The 12,266-nt window shown below is 36.7% G+C and overlaps 1 protein-coding gene across 6 annotated transcripts in view; it reads right to left on the reverse strand.

The window, feature by feature from the left end:
- The window catches only part of DTL (denticleless E3 ubiquitin protein ligase adapter), a 48,865-nt gene that overhangs the window by 30,782 nt on the left and 5,817 nt on the right, over positions 1-12,266 (reverse strand). For all 6 annotated transcript variants that reach the window (XR_009613528.3, XM_060643893.3, XM_060643892.3 and 3 more), the window contains exons 3-10: positions 11,820-11,918; positions 10,501-10,562; positions 10,296-10,416; positions 7,353-7,418; positions 6,048-6,160; positions 4,748-4,821; positions 3,111-3,214; positions 2,717-2,821 (exon numbers count right to left, since the gene is read on the reverse strand). Coding sequence is in view for 5 of the 6 variants with exons in the window: in XM_060643893.3 (XP_060499876.1) it covers positions 2,717-2,821; positions 3,111-3,214; positions 4,748-4,821; positions 6,048-6,160; positions 7,353-7,418; positions 10,296-10,416; positions 10,501-10,562; positions 11,820-11,918 (744 nt within the window). In the remaining variant the exon portion in view is untranslated. The remainder of the gene's footprint in view (positions 1-2,716; positions 2,822-3,110; positions 3,215-4,747; positions 4,822-6,047; positions 6,161-7,352; positions 7,419-10,295; positions 10,417-10,500; positions 10,563-11,819; positions 11,919-12,266) is intronic.

Raw genomic sequence — 12,266 nt, forward strand, 5'->3', positions numbered from 1 at the left:
GTAGATTTTCAAACATTTGTTGCATGAATAAGCAGTAATCAGTGGAAAGAGTTAAGATTTAGGGACAGGTCATTTGGGATGTAGGAATCTATCTTAATTTTTTTGTAGGAGTCTTTTTAATTCCACACTTTAAAAAGGCTGGAAAGAAAAAGCTAGTGGGGTAAACTATATGTTCACACGTAAGATACTCCAACTAGGTTAGTTTTAGCCTTCAGGTTTAGACTTCTTACTACCTGTGGTAAAAGGGCAAGTAATCTAATCTAGCACAATGTGCTTGACAGTTTCTTCTACCCTCAGACCAAAACCTGAGGCCTCTGGTATGAGAACACTAATAGGAAATATAAGAAAAATAATCTCACTTACTGGAGAATTTAAGGATACATATAAACAGGAAAAAAAATTCACTCCAATCTTCTAACAGAAAGGAAATAGGAATTATTAAGGGACTTAATAGCTTTCCTTAAGTGGTCATAGAAACCTCTTCCTTTTACCAGAATAAAACTGGAAAAAGATCTTGTAGTTTTTGCTTTTCAAGAAAAAGCCTACATATTAAATAGTTTCCACTGCAACACTCTCAATGTGGAAGTAGAATGTGAATCAATTCAGATATAATTTTCTTTTCACCTATTATGATGGATAAATCCTCACAAAATAAATAGCCTCCTTTGTTCTGAATCCAACTCCAAAACTATATTTATTTTTTTCAACTCGAACTATGAATGGAAAACTACAGACCAAATTTCTCACTAAACCAGTAAGTGTTTACTGCCCTCTGCTGGTCTAATAATGTACACTGTAAACGCTTCAAACCTTTTGAAAAATCCTTAAACCTGTATTGGCTTTGATTAGCTTAATTTAAATTAATAATTTGGGCTCTGAAAATGCTTTACTGAAGTAGTTCAGAGTCATCCTTATGAACATCACTTAGTATAATAAAATATTGTGAATTAAAAGCATGGGAAATGAAATATTAAGCCCAGGACCCTCTGAAGTATTTTTAATTAAAAAATTTTTTTATTAACATTTATTTATTTTTTGAGAGTCAGAGAGAGACAGAGCATGAGCAGGGGAGGTACAGAGAGAGGGAGACACAGAATTGGAAGCAGGCTCCAGGCTCTGAGCTGTCAGCACAGAGCCAGATGCGGGGCTCGAACCCACAAACCGTGAGATCACGACCTGAGCCGAAGTCAGTCGCCCAACCGACTGAGCCACCCAGGGGCCCCAGGACCCTCTGAAGTTTTGAAAAAGATAAGCAATTACCAGATGTCACACACACATCTGTCACTCAATTTCTAAGGAACGTTATCTATCTACCTATCTATCTATCTAATACTATTTTAGGAGCACAGGAAAAAGGTCACTAAATTATTAGTAAAGTAGCATTGGGCATATTTGTTCGATGACAGAGGGACAAACTAAACTCAAGCCCCCCTTTAGGGCCACACCATAAAAAAAATGACACAAAAAGAGCTCTTGTGGGGCGTTGGGTGGCTTAGCTGGTTGAGCGTCCAACTTCAGCTCAGGTCATGATCTCACGGCTTGTGAGTTCGAGCCCCACGTCAGGCTCTGTGCTAACAGCTTGGAGCCTAGAGCCTGCTTCAGATTCTGTGTCTCCAACTCTCGCTCCCCCTCCCCCACTCACGCTCGCTCTCTCTCTCTCTCTCTCTCTCTCAAAAATTAACATTAAAAAATTTTTTTAAAAAAAGGAGCTCTTGTATATTTGATAACACAATTGGGATTATATTTTTATTTTTTGGAGAAAGATTTTAAAAGGTCTATTTTATATGGCTATTTAAATTAAAAGCTATCCAAGTTCTGGCTTTACTCAGGAAAATAGGAAAAGAAGTTATATACCGCTTCCCCTTTCCAAATAATCTTGTTCTTGTTTAGACAAACACCAGAACCAACCCAGGGTGTTAGAAATACCAACTGTGAAGCTGTCATAGAATTCAAACTCCTAATAATGGCTTGGGGCAGTCTTTGGAAACTTCTGTAAGAGCCCAGCTAAATTCTATACTATTTTAAGGTTCCTTATTTATCAACACATCTTACTTTAATGGGAACTAGGTAACTTTGGGGATTGGTTATAGAATTCAAAGTCTGTTTCTGACCTGAGCAAGAACCAGGTTACGAATATGTAGCTTGCCTAAGTAATTGATAATATTCTTAAAATTATATAACCCAAATAACCCTTTTCGATGATGTCTAAGAAATTTTCACTTTTTAAAAAATGTCATGTATCAACTTTGAACACCAAATTCCAATTTTAATTTTCTTGAAGACAAAAAGAAGGCGAGGTTGGGGAAAACTAGAGATATTTAAGGAGGCTGAGTAGATAAAAACTATTTAGGGGCTTAAAAACTTCAGCCCCCTAATTTTAACAAACAACCCCCAAACAAGACAAAAGCTAAGCAGAACAGCTTTCTGTATCACGAAAATTGAGATAAATCTAAATATAGTCAAAGGGACATAATTTCAGGAAAGACTCACCGTTAACATAAAATTAAATCACCATAGAGAGCAGGATTCTGTTTACTTGTGCAATTACCACAGGGAAATGTATCTATCAAAACATCACTAGAACTAATCAAAGACCTCAAAGTCCTCATACGTCTTCATAGATTTGGTTTAGAAAAAAGGCCAATATTAAATTATCATTAACAAACACTTCCATATTAGTTTTTGGGTAGGAGATTTGAAGTTGCTAAGATCTTACCTGGAGAAGTCTTTAATCCAGTCATATTGAACATGTAGATGTTGTCATCTGTGCAGTTAGCAAATAAAGTAGAGCCCGTGGAATCCAAAATCAGACTTGAGTATCCTAGAAAAAGGAAACTTTAGTTAGCATGTCCTGATGACAGTGAGTAGAACAGAAGTGAAAATGTGGAGGCAAAAAGAACACTTCACAAGATTATCAGAATTTGTCCTCCCCCAAATATATATAAACCAAAAATATTCTTCAGAGTGTTTATCTTTCTAATTTCAAAAAGATACAATGACATGTTAGCTTTAAGTCTGTGTTGCTGAAAACTAGCTTGATATTTATTTTTAAAATTTTAACAAAAACTCGCACATCTAAAAAAAGTCCTACAGGCTATAAAAAGGCTTACCTAGTTTTCGAGTGCTGCTACCTGGGTACAGAAAAGACTTGGATGCTATGGGTTCCTGTCGATAAGCAGTATAATTCTTCCGTAAATCCCATATTTTGATTACCCTAAAAACCAAGGTAAAGAAAGTTATTTTGTAGCCACCCAACTCCAACCAGTTTCAACTACGTTGAATGTGAAATGACTTTTAATCTGACTCCTCTGGCTCATCAATCAGGTGTAATGAGGATATCTCACCGGGAAACAGATTGAACTATCTCATACTGTTATTTCCAATGTCAGGCTAACAACTTAAGCAGAACGGAAACAGATGTGATCTGACCCAGTGATGGGTTACCTTGAGTTTACTTTAAGGGAGCAGAAAAGGAAGATGAAGGTTGGGTTCCGATGGTCATTGTTTCATTGTTTTCAGAAACAAAACAAAATAAATGCTTCCTAAGCCATTAACACTCTGCATGTAACCTCTAACATCATAAGGACTAAGCCCTGTCCCTATGGTTATCTCTCTGTATAAATCCTTAAGTAATCTAAATAAATTTTCCCGTGAAATGAAGTATTTCTTCATTTCACTTACTGGTATAATTGTCTTAATCCTCAACATCTAGTTTATAGGCAACCTGAAAAAAACCCAAGTTTGGTATAAAAGGGCAGTATCCTTGGAAACAGAGCAAGCTTTCACAGCCATTCAGAAGCATTACTAATAACCTTCAGATAATCCTTCATTTGTGCCTGAGAATTTGGTCCACAGACAAGTTTTGGTGTCCAGAAGAGACAACAGAAATCCTAGTTCATTAAGCCATCATCCTAAATTAGTTTCGAAGGTAGGGATGTCTTCAGAGATACAATGAGCAAATAAGAGGGCAAAGAAGGGTGCTTAAAAAAACATTCAAAGAATTTTTATTCTAACAAAGCGACCAATCAAGAAGTACCACAAACTTATTATTTTTTTTTTTTTTAAATACTTATTTATTTTTGAGACAGAGAGAGAGCATGAACAGGGGAGGGCCAGAGAGAGAGGGAGACACAGAATCTGAAACAGGCTCCAGGCTCTGAGCTGTCAGCAGAGAGCCCGACGTGGGGCTCAAACTCACGGACCGTGAGATGATGACCTGAGCCGAAGTCGGATGCTTAACCGACTGAGCCACCCAGGCGCCCCACCACAAACTTATTTGAAAACCAAACATTCAGACCAATCACGGATGGTAGGTATGTGAAAGTCATTAGGCCTTATTACTCCTTGAAATGCCCATTATATACCCAGAATCAGATTTCTTCTTTTAGGGTTATTACTAAACCTGAGAAGATAAAATCCAAAATAACAGAAATCTTACTCCTCAAAATAAGACCCACTGCTTAAATTCTACCACACGGACAAGTGAGCTACCCATCCAGCTTCTCTACAACAGCAATAGCAGCCAACAATGCTCCCGTGTGCTAGGTAATGTGCTCAGTGTGATACATTACCTCATTTAATTTTTTGAGCAAAAGTCCTAACTAGGTATTTTTCAGTGTCATCTGTAGTTCTCAGCTGGATATTCACTACGTCGAAAGTTAAAAGCACACACATTCAATTTTAACGGGACTAGGTGACTTCCCTATGTTTATGAAAAAGATCTCATCAAAAGAAGCAAGGCTCTTACCCATCCACAGCTCCCGCCGAGACTAATGTATTCTCATCTTGAAAGAGGACCACAGTAACACTCTGCTGGAAATCCTAACAGCACCAGAGGCAGAAAAAGAATGGCAGAAAGTCCTATTTTGGGTATCATAATCTTTACCACAAAGAAACCAAGATGCTAAAATGATGGCTTCCCCCTCACCCAAACTCTAAGTTAGACTAAATTTTCCCTTTCCAATAATCCTAAATCAGATATTTATCCTGACCAAGAAGTAATTTTGTGTGAAAATGACCTAAACATCATTAAGTTATAGTATGTAGTGTTGACTTTGCCTTGTACTCAAGAAACAAACTGGTTCTACTTAAAATCAGCCCTACTAATAAGCTGTGTATTCTTAGAAAACTCATTTAACTTCCCTGTGCCTGTTTCATCTGTAAAATGTCACCGTCTACCTAAACTATCATATAGGAGTGTCTAAAGAATTATGGATAAAAAATGACTACACGCTCTGAAAAATTAAAAGGAGCTCAGTAGAGTTTTACCTCCTAATTGTCATTAACAAATTTCCTTGGCTCAGAATCTGACTGTCTAAAATGATATTAATTTTAACTTCATCTGGCCTCCAAAAATCACGTTAACCCTGTCAGTTTCTTCTCATGCCTGTGTCCTATTCATGGTTTACAATTTTAATTAGTAAACACATTTCTCTAACATATTAATTTGAATCCTACAGACCAGGAATATTAGCAAAATAAACACAATTAAGACCCACCAAAAAAATGGCGATTTTTTTTTTTTTTGAAAGAGAAAAGGTATATTATGGGCATTGTTTAAGCTTTGACTACAAATTTTCAGAGATACTATATTCTACTTAAATGTCTCAATGTTTTAATATTTTGCCAAATGTTTAAAAAAATATTAAAAACCTACATATTTCCTGTAGTTATGAAAACAACAGGGATTCCCTCCTCCTAAAGAAAACTCTATCAAGGTACTTAATATGCTTCTTCAAACCATCCCCCCTTTTCTAATGAATTACATTATACTCTAGATACGTGTACGTATGGAGGTCTCTAGGGATGAGGCTCAGGAAGATGACTTTTTACTATACTTCCAGGTGACTGTGTTGCACCCTACAGTTTGAGAACTACTACTGTAGTACTGTAGGTATTGAGTATTAAGCAATAAACCACTGATACCAAGAGGAAATGAAGATTCTCATTCATTTAATCTATAGCTCCTATTTTATGCCCAAGAAGTTCTGTAAAATGAGATTCTATCCTGTTAAGATGCACACAGGTACACAGCTATCAAACCTTACCACAGAAGGAGCAAGTCCTTTTGAATTCTGTTTCTTCTTAGGTTTTGAAGGGGTTTGCTTGTCTAAGGTATTGTGAGCTCCACTGATTTGATTCACTTGCCTATAAAATCCATCTGAAAGATATTCCGAACAAACTGATTTAGGTTTCAGAACTTTATTCCCATGCTGAATATAACATTTATGTATAAGATCCCAAAACTGTATTCCTAAAAGTGAAAGAAGAAGCCGGGAGCTACTGCATTACATTTCTTTCAGTGAGATTATAATATATCAAAAAGAAATAAACGTAGGGATATTTAGAGCAGCTTTATTCCTAATTGCCAAAACTTAGAAGCAATCAAGATGTCTTTCAGGAGATGAATGTATAAGTAAACTGTGGTATATCCAGACAATGGCATATTATTCACTGGTAAAAAGAAATGAGCTACCAAGCCACGAATAGACATAGAGGAACCTTAAATACATATTAAGTGAGAGAAGCAAATCTCAAAAGGCTACAAATGTAAGATTCCAATTATATGACATACTGAAAGAAGCAAAACTATGGAGCCAGTAAAAGATCAGTGGTTGCCAAGGGTCAGGATGAATAGGCAGAACACGGGGGAAATTTAGCGTTGTGAAACTAGTCTGCATGATACCATAATTATAGATACATGTCATCATATGTTTGTCAAAGCCAACAGAATGTACAATACCGAGAGTGAACCCTAATGTAAAGTACAGAGGGACACTGGGTACTAATGATGTATCAGTGCAGGTGTATCAATTTTGACAAATGTCCACAGCTCGGCTGTGGGATGCTGACAGTGGGAAAGGCTGTAAGGATAGGAAGTAGACCAGTACAGAGAAAATTCTGGATTTTCTGCTCCATTTTGCTGTGTATCTAAAAGCCCTCTGAAAAATAGTCTATTAAAAATAAATAAGTTATTTTTAAAAAAGCAAGCAGAGATACGATCATTGCATTCTGCTTAATGGTATCATGGGGGCAGTGTGAGCATAATTATGTTTAATCCAATTCTTTAAAGCCAAATAATTTTTAAACTAAAAGATCATCTCCCAGCGAGCCCATGTATTAATAATTCCATCAATAGTTTAGGTAAATTATTGCAGTTCAGAAGACAACAGAAGTAAATATGGAGGGTAATACTTGCAACACAATGAGAATTTGTACAGTGAGCAGAAATGGGGGATTGTGAACATGTGCCCCCTGGTGGTAACCTGGTGGTTTCATATAAACCACTAACTCAATCAACGTAAGTATGGGGTGATCCTACATTTATCAAAACTAAAATGGAACTAGGCTACCTTTTTTGTTGCACCTGGTGTCCCAGACCATAATGTTGCCATCTCTTCCACCTGTACAGAAGACGGCTATGGGGAAATAGTTTATAAGAAGTTAACAAAACCAGTCAATAATGCATGCATTTCAATTTAAGTTTCCTAGAGCATGTATTATATGCTACACACTGTAATTGGCAGAGGAGATTAAAATCGAAAAAAATACATGGCTTAACAATAAGAGAAAACAAAGCCGTGAAGGGAAAAGATTACAAAGAACTCAAAAGGTTTATGCTGAAAAAAACACTTTACAGAACAATCCCTCTGTGTAAATATTCTTAAAACCACACAAAACACTATATACGGTACGCTTATGGAAAGAATAATGATAAACAAACAGTAACCAAAATATACTGAGAGGTTACTAAGTGCTACACGCTAACCCATGTGCTTTATACAAGTTATCTCAATCCTTGTTATCAACCCTCTTAGGGGGTTATTACTATCCCCATTTTATTGATAAGAAAACTAAGGCATAGAGAAGATAAGTAACTTATAAAGATATTCTTAGCAGAATAAATCGAGAACCCACTCTCCAAATCTCCAAGCTATACTGTCTCAGTATTAAAATATGGACCAGATCTACACAAAATGGTACAAGAGGTTGCCTCTAGGTTAGAAAAAAGGGCAATGGGATTAGAGAAGGGAACATAGGGGAACTTCAATTTATCTGTAATGTTTTACTCTTTAAAAACTAAACCTAAAAGACTGTTTCCTGTGTGAAAGAGTGAGCCCTTACCGAACCAATCTTTACCTGCATTAGCTATAAATTTTGGACAAAATATAAAAACCAACTACCTGAGGGCTGTTTAGAAAATGAACAAAAACATGCAATTTTTGGAGGGGAGTTTACACCTGAAGGAAATGGTTGGCCTGGGCTAAATTACGGTTTTTTTTGTAGTTTTGCCTTGAAGGTGACCACAGTTGCACGAGCAGTACCAGGCAGCTAAGATGCCAATAAAATATCTGCCATCTTTCAAGCCATAGGAACTAGGAAAAGGAGACTGAGGCAACAAGAGCTGCCAGAGTGAGAGGGGAACTCCAGAGAGAGCCAGAGAAAGGGTAACTCTAATTCTGTGTTTAAATTTAAAGCACAGGGCACCTGGGTGGCTCAGTCGGTTAAGCCTCCGACTTCGGTTCAGGTCATGATCTCACAGCTTGTGAGTTCGAGCCCCGTGTCGGGCTCTGTGCTGACAGCTCAGAGCCTGGAGCCTGCTTCAGATTCTGTGTCTCCCTCTCTCTGTGCCTCTCCTCTGCTCATACTGTCTCTAAAAATAAATAAACATTAAAAAAATTAAATTTAGCACAAGTCTCTGGTTGACCCCTGAACCATATATGCAAGGGAAAACCAAAGGCAGCTGGTAACTAAGGCTTACGTTGAAGAACTGAAAATGGGGTCTGACCCTTCTGTATGTCTAACAGCCTGCCATCTAACTACTACTGAGTTAATTGCCTGTTAAAACAAAAATATCAACAAATGAAAGTCCAGGGAAATAAAAATGACTTCGCCCAAGAGTTTAGAGGCAGAAACCACATTACAACAGGGGTTCTACGTATGGTTGTAAAAGTGTGCCCTGTACAAAGGCATTTGGCTGAAGGATCTAAAATCTAATCTGTGTTTACCAACCAAACTATGTGGCCTTGGGGGCAGTGTCCAACCAGATAATTCATGCTAGAGCACCTACAGACTACTGGGAGCCATGATAAAAGCCATCAGCCCCAATTTCTAACACAGTGCTTTTTTCTACTAGACCACATTGGCATAGACTTACTGTATAGAGTTTTAAAGAAATTAAGCGAAGGGACCAAAAGATACAGTGTTTCCCTTTCCTATCACTCTTTAAATAAATTTACTTTGTAAGGTAAATTTTCCTCTTATTTTTATAAACTCACAGTAAACTCTGACACAGTAGTAAATCAGAACACAAACACCTAACTTTATACAATAGATGTATGAATGAAAACTTAGAGGTAAAAACTATGCCATTTATTTTTCTTCAAGGTTGCGCTCTCAAAAGCAACCAGTCAATTAAAATTGACATTTTTTTGAGTACAAATCAGCTCAACAACTCAGTTTGATTTTCCTGAGTGCTCATGTGAATAAATGAAAATGTTCCTTTTAAAAATAGAATATTTCTTAACGATAAAGGAGACCGCAATGCTTGTCTTTACCACTGAGGTAAAAATCAGATTAGTTCAGCCACTTCTTTGAGATCATTGTTTGTTGGTCTTTTTGTTAAAAAAAAAGAAAAAAAAAACTTCAGTGAGAAACTAATAGAGGAAGGAGAAAAGAAGTGAACAGAAATGAAGAGCTCATTCAGACAATCCTGTTTTTCCCTAGCTACTACAGCACTGTTCTGTATTATATCACTCTTTATATCTTCTTTCTCTATTATAACAGCAAAATAAATATAGAAAGATCAATTGCGAGTAAATAATTGAAAACATATTAGAGAATTGGGCCATTTAAAGTAATTATATAGTAAATTTTTAGGTAGAGAATCATGCCCATTTTATCAAGTTTCCCACTCTATCTTCACACCCCATTTAATTAAAATTAAAAAGTATCTAATTTATAAATAGAGTTAACCAGTGTCCAGTACAGGTTTGGATTTTAAAGGACACTCGAAGTTGTACAGAGGTATTGTGGCTGTTTATAAGTATTTACCTTATCTGCAAGATTATAGAAAAAAATTATCTGAAGATTCTTAACAGGGACAAGCTGGAGATAATGTCCATAAGAACGGGACTAAAAGCCAACTTTATTTCATGGGTTTCAGTCATGAGACTCTCAATCATCTATGTAGGTAAAGTAGCAACTCTGACAGGGGAAAGGGAGGAAACAATCACAGCTTCTTATTAACTCACTATAAAGGTTAAGGACATGAAAGGGGAAAGGTACAAACCTACCTTTCTCAAACTTAGAAAAGGCAACTGATTTGAGGCTGCACTGATGACCTTTGCATGTTCCAATCAGCTCACCAGCTTTTACATCCCAAAATTTGGCTGTTTGATCACCTGCTGCTGTAACCTTTCAAAAATAAGGTATCATAATTTAATAAAGAAACGCTTTACCAGTGTTTACCCAAATTCCAATAAAATGAAAGTCACTTACAAGCTTAAGTTCACCAGGAACCCAGGCCAGATCAAAGACAGCATTCCAGTGAGCCATCCATTCTAAACAAAGAAAATGGTGAATGTGAAATGTCTAGACTATGTTCGGGGTAGCCATATCAATAGCTGTCTGAATTTCTTGAAAGCTGTTGTGAAAAGATCAGTCATCAGCACCCCACAGTCCATGGGCCAAAGAGAACTTGCGTACACACAGACATTATACATTCCCTTTACTACTATAGAGAACTACCATTTGATATCAAATTCCTTTCCATGAGGTGACTAGTATTATACTCTCTAAAATGGAATGTTTCTGAAACATTTCCAGTTCAAAAATCTTCATCATGCTCTCTGAATGCAATCTAAACTAGTTTGACATTCAAGGTTCTGCATACTTTGGTCTTTATCTCTGTTGCAAGGTTTATCTCTCACTGTTCTCCATATATCTTATTCCAACCAAACTGGATCACTCCCTATTCCCTGATTGTAGCCTATGCTTTCTTATCTCTAGGGCTCTGCTGATGCTTTTGCCTCCACCTGGCGTGTCCTATTCCACCTCCATTGGTTTAAATACCATAGTCCAACTCAAATATCCTATGCTTCATGAAAAATCTTCCTTGCCATCTTTACTACACGAAAGCTTTCCTTTTGACACTGTGGCATTTTCCTTGTACGTCTACATCATTTATAGCCTGTTTTATTTATCTCCACACTTGACTTAACTAGTTCCAAACTATTAGCTTCTTAAGGTCAGCAGAACTTTTCCTTGGGAAATGCTTGGGCAACATAAATACTTGAAAGTGATGTTTCCTCCAACCACGTTAAGTGTAAAAGATTTAACTTCTTAAAAGAAGAACTGTTTTTAATCCTAAAATGTGTGTGTGTGTTTTTTAAACTTTCAGTAAAGGTATTGCCATAGTTAATAATATTGACAGAAAGGCAGTCCACCATTTACTTTCGGCCTGGTCCCTGAACAGACTTAATCAGAAGTGAATAGGGGCACCTGGGTGGCTCAGTCGGTTGAGTGACCGACTTCAGCTCAGGTCATGATCTCACGGTTTGTGGGTTTGAGCCCCGCGTCGGGCTTTGTGCTGACAGCTTAGAGCCTGGAGCCTGCTTTGGATTTGGTGTCTCCCTCTCTCTCTGCCCCTCCCCCACTCATGCTCTATCTCTGTCTCAGAAATAAACATTAAAAAAAAAAAAAAAATTAAAAAAAAAAAAAGAAGTGAATATAATTGGTAATATATCCAAATAACACCTTACACGAGGCTTTATGAATTCAGAATAATGTTAAAACAACAAGTTTAGACCTAGACTTACCTTTGACACACTTCTTTCGATTGGCTTGTGATTCTGTGTTATATAACCTAACGAAGCCTTCTTCATTGGCAACTGCTAGTATATGCTCCATATTGGGAGCTAAATAAGAAATAAAAAATAAAATATATGAAAAGTAACACAAAAATTTTAAAGCTGAGTATAAAGCTCTAAAAACAATACAATATAGATTAACTGAATGCTACTAGTTAAACACAAAGAATCTGTTTGAAAAGAGGGAAGAGGATTCTACCCAAATAGCATTTGATATGGTAGAGACGTTATTTGAATTAAAGACTGCTTAAAATTTGCCATAATATCTAATTCAGTGAATGACTCAAAACCACCAAAATTATCTTCAGATAGTCTCTTATTTAGAGAAGGGTAGTACTTAAACAAAGTAAGAGTGGTACTAACCAATGGCGAAGAAAAGCATATGATACAAGCCAC

The sequence above is a fragment of the Panthera onca genome, chromosome F1 (genome assembly GCF_046562875.1).
Source record: "Panthera onca isolate mPanOnc1 chromosome F1, mPanOnc1 haplotype 2, whole genome shotgun sequence".
In the NCBI taxonomy this organism is placed as follows: Eukaryota; Metazoa; Chordata; class Mammalia; order Carnivora; family Felidae; genus Panthera; species Panthera onca.